Source organism: Carassius gibelio, chromosome B11 (assembly GCF_023724105.1).
Source record: "Carassius gibelio isolate Cgi1373 ecotype wild population from Czech Republic chromosome B11, carGib1.2-hapl.c, whole genome shotgun sequence".
Taxonomy (NCBI): Eukaryota; Metazoa; Chordata; class Actinopteri; order Cypriniformes; family Cyprinidae; genus Carassius; species Carassius gibelio.
In genome coordinates, this window is record NC_068406.1 from 6140146 (window position 1) to 6149185 (window position 9040).

Consider the following 9040-nt stretch of genomic DNA (forward strand, 5'->3'; position numbering starts at 1 on the left):
CATTATCATTGTAATATGAGTCTGTAATGTGTGTTTGATTGTAACTATAAATACACAGCTTATTAGTTTTTAATGGATTAATTTAATGGATAAACTGCAAGTCAGTACTTAGTCACAGCATTATGGGTATTACTAGTATTAGGGAATTCAAGTAGTATCTCCTTTTACATATTGTATGTGTAATGTATTATGTGTTACATGTTTTAACTTCTAACCAAAACATTTAAAAAGTATTAATAATGAATTTAAAAAAATTAATAATGATTGAAAAAAAAAGACACGGGAAAACAAGTCACACTTCAAACTTTATTTTACATTAGTAATTGGGACAAAAGTAAAATATAAAATGTACAAATAGAAATAAAATTTTGGAAAAATTAAATAATAATGTGCAAATGTATTTTAGAACCTGACCAATAACAGGCAGCAGCCCAGCCAAAGAAAAAAACTTAACTGCAGTAATTCCAATGGTATATAAAGTACAGTAGTCATCATTTGACGTGGATCAAAAGTGCAGAGTTGACTTTATAAGAATATTCTAGGACCACTTACATTACAGATTTTGATCCACTACAAATGTTGACTACTATATATCTACTCCCAACAGTGCAAAGAAACATTTATACACACACACACATATATATATAATATATTTTTTATATATATGTGTGTGCAGGCGTGCAAAGACAAAGGTTTAAAGTGCAAACGAGAATCTGTTCAGTCAAGTGGCTACTTTTTGAAAGACTGTACAAACTCTCCAAGAACAGACAGAAACCCAGCCTGAAAGTCTCTCTGTTGGTGCCTGCTTTCTCTAGCTTCTGACTGGAGGAATGCCAACTCTTGCCTCCTCATCTCTCTCTCCTCAGCCTGGCTCTTGAGTAACAGCTTCATGTACTCGTCTCGCTGTTCTTGTCCACGCTGCAGGACGGCTCGATTAGCATCTTCCATCTCTCGCAATGCATCAAGGAAGTCACTATCCCTTTTCCTCTTGCCTACAGTGAAAGAAAAATAGTCAACATGTGGTAATAAACACACAGTCCACCCTGACATAAAGGGAATCATCAAAAATTATTCAATGGATTATTTTTTCTGAAAAAACTTCCTTTTAAACCATTCGTGTTGGCCCATCATGTTCCATATTTTAATGTTTGATCATGGGCAATCTTAGTTTTAAATATCAAATAAACACAATGTCACAAAACCATTAACATTTCCATGAGGTCAGTTTTGAAGAAAAGTTATGTTTTTGGACAAACGTGGGTAATACCTTGGCGTGTGTGTGATTCAGCGGGACAATTGAGACGAGGGCTACTGGTGATTGCAGGGGAAAACACGCTGACCTCTGTTGCCTGCAATTCACTCGGCCCACTCGATTCGTCTGGAGAAACATAGTGTAAAAAAAGTTAGATTGATTTATCACTACAACAACTTTAAAACGATATCATTTAGATGTGATATATACATATATTTGTATTTACCTTCAACCCACTGTTCGTCGGATTCCGGCATGGCTTCCAACAATGCAGTAGCGGAGTCCGACGTCACCGCTGCACCAGAAAATGATGGTCTGTGTCCTAGTAACGCGTCTAGGCGGTCAAACCACTTGTTGGTTCGCCGGTCGGATCCACTTCTGTTGTTGTGATCCTTTATTTTCTTATAATCTTGCTTAAGTTTTTTCAACTTCTCTCGGCATTGTTTTCCTGTGTGCACTATCCCGAGCTCGCATAGCCGACTCGACATTCTCAAGTACACCTTTTCATTGCGGGTCGCCGTTTCCAGTTCCCGCTGGATGTCCTCTTCTGAAAATACGCTTAATAAAGCCTGCACCTCCTCGTCGGTCCAACGATCGTATTTTTTATTAGATTCCATTGTTGAATGTTCGCACCGCAACAAATGTTTGAAAATGGCGGATGGAACTTACTGCTGCCTGGAGTCGACCAATGAAATGCGGCGTGAATCCGACCAATCAGCGTGTTCAGCGCCTAGTCCCACCCCCGAAAGTTCCTGAACTTTGAAAAAGTACCACCTCGCAAGCAGGGACTTTCTGGGGGGCATTTTTTTACCCGGAACTTTTATTTAGTTCCTGGTTCCTGCGGTGGAAACACACCAAGTACCGGACCAAGTCCCTAGTTCCTGGGTAAAGTTCCTGCGGTGGAAACGCGGCTTTAATGGCTGCTCTGTCAATTCTTTGTCATCAGTTAGGAACCTAGGTGTGCTATTTGTTTCCATGTTTCTAGCATTTGTAAAACTGCATTTTTCCATCTCGAAAATATATCTAAATTAGCTCTCAATGTCAAATGCAGGAGTGTTAATCCATGCATTTATGACCTCAAGATTATTGTAATGCTTTATTTGGTGGTTGTTCTGCATGCTCAGTAAACAAACTACAGCTAGTCCGAAATGCAGCAGCAAGAGTTCTTACTAAAACCAGGAAGTATGACCATATTAGCCGGTCCTGTCAACACTGCACTGGCTCCCTATCAAACATCGTACAGATTTAAAAATATTGCTTATTACTTATAAAGCCCTGAATGGTTTAGCACCTCAGTATTTGAATGAACTACTTTTACATTATAATCCTCTACGTCCGCTACGTTTTAAAAACTCGGGCAATCTTATTATACCAAAAATATCAAAATCAACTGTGGGCGGCAGATCCTTTTCCTATTTGGCGAATAAACTCTGGAATAACCTACCTAACATTGTTCAGGAGGCAGACACACTCTTGCAGTTTAAATCTAGATTAAAGACCCATCTCTTTTACCTGGTTTACACATAACATACTAATATGCTTTTAATATCCAAATCCGTAAAATTATTTTTAGGCTGCATTAATTAGGTAAACCGGAACTGGTTAGAAGAATGGCATCTATGCTAATAATAGTCTGTTTCTCTCTTATTCCGAGGTTACCGTAGCCACCAGATCCAGTCTGTGTCCACATCAGAGGGTCACTGCAGTCACCCAGATCCAATACGTATCCAGACCAGATGGTGGGTCAGCACCTAGAAAGGACCTCTACATCCCTGAAAGACAGCGGAGACCAGGACAACTAGAGCCGCAGATACAGATACAGATTTTGTTTAAAGCGCTATATAAATAAAGGTGACTTGACTTGACTTCTATGTTAGGGTTTACACAAGCTCCAGTCTGGATCCAGAATACCTGAGAAGAGATGATGCTGACCCTCAGAGGACCTCAGATGATGCTAGACCTGAATCAACAAACATAACCAACAAATATTGCTACAAATGTGAATGCCTCATATAATAATTATTAATTATTAATAATGCTAATCGTCTGGCTGACTATGTCTTGTATTAATTTTTCTAAAAATCCTGTCTTACGTGCACAAACTGACAGTCACCACTCATAAGCTACTACTTAATATTGTAGAAGCATAATTTTCTGTAAAGTTGCTTTGTAAAGATTTGTATAGTAAAAAGTGCTATTCAAATAAACTTGAAATGAAATATCCTAATGACAATGGGGAATTAATAATAGTCAGAAGAGGATCTATGACTTCTGGAAGCACCTCTTTTAGGAGCTTAGATGGTATAGGGTCTAAATGTAGTTTCATAAAGAGGATCAGGAGGAGAACGTCAGATACTTAGCCTAATTAGCTCAGGTGGAGCCACTTAAGATAATCAACCTTAGGACATAAATACAGCTGACTTAACCTACCTGTCTCTATTGACGGTTTATCAGCATTCTGGTTCGCTTCTACAGCACCATGCCGCAAAGCCAAAGCTCTTCATCGGAAGACTCACCCCATTCGCCTCCGGCCCCACCGCCGCAACAAGCCGGCTCTAAGGCCACACCTTCCCGGCTTGGCACTCCAATCAAGCCCCAGGCTCCAACTCGCGGCTGCGGTAAGGCTGCTACTTGCCTCCCGAGACGCCTGGGCTCACCCTCTCCGCCTCCAGCGAGAACCCCGGTCGATTCCCCGGCATCCTCCTACGGGTCAGCCAGGCCTACGATACCGCCAAAAGGAAAGTGGACGGTGTCGAGGCTCAGGCAAGTGCTGGCTAAAGCAGACTTCCAGCCTTCAAACAAATTAAATAAGGCTGAACTATACGATCTATATTCTAATTTGCCGATAAATAATATACCTCTCCAGCGTCCACCCCGACCCAAAAGAAGAATAAAAAGAAAGGCCAACTTACAGATACATCTCGCCATTCTCCACCATCCTCAGGTGCTAGGCCTAGCACCTACCACCCATCAAGCCGTGGGAACAGGCCATCAGCAAGTGGATTCAGCCGCAAGGGTCCACGCGACGTCAGCCTCAGCCCAGCCTCTCACTGCTGCAGCCATTCCAACACAGGGGGCTATAGCTCAAGGAAGCACCTGGCCACCGCCACCGCCGACCACAGCCCCGCAGCACGCAACTCTGTATACAGACCCCGTAGCCCAAAGAAGTTGTCGCCCTAACTGGGCGTCAAACACAGCACCGCCGCTCGCTCCTTCCAGCTTCGGGGCCGCGGCTCAAACTAATGCCTGGCCGCACTGGCCACAAACAGCTCCGCCGTCCGCTCCTTCCAGTTTTGGGGCCGCGGCTCAAACTAATGCCTGGCCGTACTGGCCACAAACAGCTCCGCCGTCCGCTCCCGCCAGCTTCGGGGCCGCTGCTCAAACGAGCATTTGGCCAAACCCACCGTCAAACTCAGCTCCGCCCCCAATCCCCACCAATCTCCTCCAAGCAAAGTCCCAATACTCACTCTTCACCGCTACACCAATGCCCGCCCCATCAAATGCAATCGCCTATGAACCTCCACAAGTGGCGCAAAACATCAGAGCGCAGATATTAGCAGGTGCAGATGTCGATCTCTCCTCCCTTCTTTCCCTCCTGCCTACTTCCGATTCAAACAGGCAATTCAATTGCGGGAATATCTCAGTCACTCTAAAAAATCCTAATCATCTTTCAGCAAGACCACTTTCTTTTTCTGAATTCACCATTGCATTTAGCCGCTTTACTGAAATCATGTTCAGCCTTCCCCCACAGACGACGGTAACTCAACGTCTATCTATCCATCATAGCTGAACTTGCGTTGTCCTATGGAGGGGGACATTTCTACACGTAACACAAGCTCTTTTCTGCTAAATGCGCAGTTAGAGTTAGCCAATGGAATCAGTGCCCATACTGGGGAGCAATCGACCTAGATCTTCACAGCAGAGTATTTTTAGGCTGCAGAAATGTTTCATGCTCCATATGTAGATCAGTCGTTCACTCCACCACGTCTTGCCCACAAGTTAACCCCTCAGTACCCCCATGCATCGACACCTCGACGAAATCCACCAGCTATGTCCCAAGAACCGCAACCACCGCGATGTCTAGTCCCGAGCAGAATGCCCCAGTAACAGCAGATGGCAGGCAAACATGCTTCGCGTTCAACAGTGGGAAATGTGTCAGACAGCGCTGTCATTTCCTCCATATCTGCAGCTTTTGCGGCGGAGCTCACACTCGCATCGTCTGCCCAGTTTTCAAAAGTGTGAATAAAAAATCAAAAAATTACCTGTCAACTCCTGTGAATATTTATCGCCTTACCATCAAACTCGCTAACCACCCGGACAAAGAATTCACTAACAATCTCCTCTCTGGCCTCAGCAATGGTTTTAATCCCGGCATCGAATGCGCGCTCTCCCAAATTTTCATATGCAATAATCTCCAGTCCGCCCACGCAGAGCCCGAGGTTGTAGACAGTTTAATAAAAAAAGAAGTGAATCCAGGCTTCATGATCGGCCCCTTCAAACCCCCCCCCTTCAAAATGTATCGCATCAGCCCTATTGGAGTGGCTACCAGAACATTTTCAGGCAAGAAACGCTTAATAATCGATCTGTCATCACCACACAATTCCACAGTCCCAAGCATTAATAGCCTGATCCCTCTCGATGAATTTTCCCTCAAATACCATGACATAGATCAAGCAGTCGAACTGATTAAAAGAGCCTGGCTCGCCAAAATAGACATCACTTCTGCCTTCAAAGTGATGCCTATTCTTCCGGATGCGTGGCATTTATTCGGTATATGATGGCGAGGGAAATTCTATTTTGCTGTTTGTCTAACCTTCGGATGCAAAAGCAGCCCAAAAATTTTCAATACATTATCAGAAGCAGTTGATTTTGCTGGATTTTATCGAACAATTACGCAATTTCCCACCTGATTCACCTCCTCGACGATTTCCTGATCATCTCACCTCCCAACGCAATCCCAGCCGCCCACATCTCCACAGTTCAAAAAGTTTTTTCCGAGCTAGGGATCCCCATCGCTCAAGAAAAAACCATGGGCCCCACTACATTAATCTAATTCTTAGGCATTAATTTAGACTCCACTAAATTTCAGCTCTCTCTACCGAAGGAAAAGATCGATAGGATAATTCTCGTCTCTTCCACCCTCCTCGACAGCACAAGCTGTTCTAAACGCAAACTCCTTTCCCTTCTTGGGCACTTAAATTTTGCTATGCGCATAATTCCCCAGGGCCGCCCTTTCATCTCACATCTTCTCTCACTCGTGTCTTCGGTACACGCGCTCGAAGAGTTAATCTACCTATCTAATGCGTGCCGCGACAAACTCAAATTATGGATAATGTTCCTTAAACAGTGGAATGGCCTTTCCCTGTTCTACAGCAACCTAACTTAATCTCCCATAGACATCCAGCTATACACAGATGCAGCCCCTTCAATCGGCTTCGGAGGGTTTTACCAAGGACGTTGGTTTGCCTCTCCATGGCCCCCTCAGTTGCAGGGCTCCCCCCTGTCCTCCGCCTTCTTTGAGCTCTACCCCCTAGTGGTAGCAACCTTTCTGTGGGGGAAAGAATGGGCTTCTAAAAGTATCTTAGTACACAGCGACAATAAAGCAGCTGTCCTGTGTATTAACAAAGGCCGCTCGCATTCCCCCGATCTAATGCCTCTCCTTAGACGCTTAACATGGATAGCAGCATGTGACCAATTCATAACAATTGCCAAGCACATTCCAGGTTCAGAAAACCAAATTGCTGACTCCCTGTCTTGTTTTCTGTTTCAGAAATTCAGGACGCTGGCTCCGGAGGCGGACCAATTCCCTACTCCAGTTCCTCATTATTCAGAATTAATATTTCCGTAACCCACCCATTTAAACCCCTCTTCGACGCATCTCTCTGCACTATCCTTCAAGCAGTTTCCCCCAGAACCCTCCAGACATATGTGACGGCTTGGAGATGCTTTAAAGCATTCCACCTATCATACAATATACCGTTCCCCGGTTTTTCCCTACTTTCAATCACATCATTTATATCCTTTCTCAACAGAGTTAAAGGTTTTCAAGTCGGGTCCATTAAAGGTTACCTGAGCGGCGTCCAGTTTTTCCACAAACTGATGTTCGTTGCTCCCTCGCCCGAAATTAACAATTCCCAAACCTCCCTTCTGATAAGGGGAATCCAGTGATCTCAGCCCACCCGTCCCGACTCTAGGCAACCCATAACGCTAGACATTCTCACCAAATGTATTCACACTCTCCGCACAGGTTACCAGCCTCTCAGTACAGCCCGTACGGTCGATGCCATGTTTATACTAGCTTTTTTCTTTTATCTTAGATGCTCTGAACTCACCGTCTCTTCAAAATTCGATCCAAAAATCAATCCCACCATCTCAGACCTAACCGTACTAGACAGCGAAACAATCTCATTCTTAATTAAACAAAGCAAGACGGACCAAGCTAAAAAAGGTAATTTCATCTACATTTTTAATCTCTCTTCCCAAATCCAACCCTACCAGTCCGTCTTCGAGTACCTCCACCTCAGAAAATCCCGGACTCATTTTCCCCACGAGCCTCTCTTTTTAGACGACTCCAAAAAAAATGGTCACTCGCTTCTGGTTCCAAAAACATCTAAAATCCGTCTTGCAATTATTAGGTTTTCCAGCAGAGAACTACTCCAGTCACTCCTTTTGCATTGGGGCAGCAACATCAGCAGCCCAAAAAGGCCTCTCCAAACAGCAGATCCAAACTCTAGGAAGATGGTCTTCAGAAGCTTACCAAAGCTATATCAGAACTAATCAGTTTCACATTAAAGAAGCCATCAAAAACCCTTATCGGTCACCACAAAAAAAAACCCTCCTTCACTGTCTGGCCAAATACTGGCCATTCAACTTTACCTTTCCATCTTACGTTCGGAGAGGCTTTCCTGTCTGATGCCGCGAGTAATTACCTCCCATCAGACGTCGGTCAGAGCCTCCCGCCTAGACCACATTACTTTTCCTTTCTACGGTCGGCGAGGCTTACCCATTCGACACTGTGAGTATTGAGCTCCCGTCAGATGGTTGCTAGAGTCTCCCGGCTAGACAACTTTTTTCATCCTTTGGTCAAAAAGGCTTACCCATCTGACGCTGTCAGTATTAAGCTCACATGGGATGCTGGCGCGAGCCTCCAGGCCACACACCCTTACCTTTTCCTCCTACGGTTAGTGAGGCTTACCTAACTTTTGTTCCTGTTTGACGGGTGGCGGTGCTCGCCATACGACGACAAGAGTCTCCACCTCCCGCCAAACTCTGTCCAAATCTTTTTCCCCCACCTGGTGAGGCTTATCCGTTCGATGTTCTGAGTCCTGATCTCCCATCGGATGCTGGGAGAGCCCACGCAGTCAGGTTTTCTTTACTTGCTGCCCACAAACAGGTCTTATCCATCCGATGCCGTGAGTATTGATCTCCCGTAGGGTGTCGCAAGAGTCTTCTTTGTCGGCGGCCCAAAGCCTGTTTATCTGCTCAACCGAGAGGACTTACACGTCCGTCGTCCTGAGTCTCGATCTCCAGTCAGAGGCTTCATGGGTCCTCTCAGTCAGTTATCTGCCCTGGTTGCCCACTGACTAGCAGGGGCTCATCAGCCAGTAGGGCCCGTACGCCAACACCGGGACCTATTCCGGTCGAGACAACTCGGGCCCTCCTGGTCGGGCAATCCAATCACGTCGCTCCTCCGCTATCGGCCGGTAGGGCTCATCCGTTCCAATGCAGTGAGGTGCTCCGGTTGTGCAACGGCTTGAGCCCCTCCGACTGGTCGCCCTCAATCACATA

At 45.1% G+C, this 9040-nt stretch overlaps 1 protein-coding gene across 1 annotated transcript; it reads right to left on the reverse strand.

Moving 5' to 3' along the window:
- Positions 1–681: 681 nt before the first annotated feature.
- Positions 682–2165, reverse strand: LOC127968639 (uncharacterized). The gene is made up of 3 exons (XM_052569952.1): positions 1479–2165; positions 1268–1378; positions 682–992 (listed from the first exon to the last, which is right to left on the reverse strand). The coding sequence occupies exons 1-3, from the start codon at positions 1867–1869 to the stop codon at positions 730–732; spliced, it is 765 nt and encodes a 254-aa protein (XP_052425912.1). The 5' UTR covers positions 1870–2165; the 3' UTR covers positions 682–729.
- Between the last annotated feature and the right edge of the window lie 6875 nt (positions 2166–9040).

Coding starts and splice junctions, on each gene's coding strand:
- LOC127968639 (XM_052569952.1), bottom strand. CDS start 1,869: ATGGAATCTAATAAAAAATACGATCGTTGGACCGACGAGGAGGTGCAG. Junction 1,379..1,478: donor CGACGAACAGTGGGTTGAAG/GTAAATACAAAT, acceptor ATGTTTCTCCAG/ACGAATCGAGTGGGCCGAGT. Junction 993..1,267: donor TGAATCACACACACGCCAAG/GTATTACCCACG, acceptor CTTTCACTGTAG/GCAAGAGGAAAAGGGATAGT.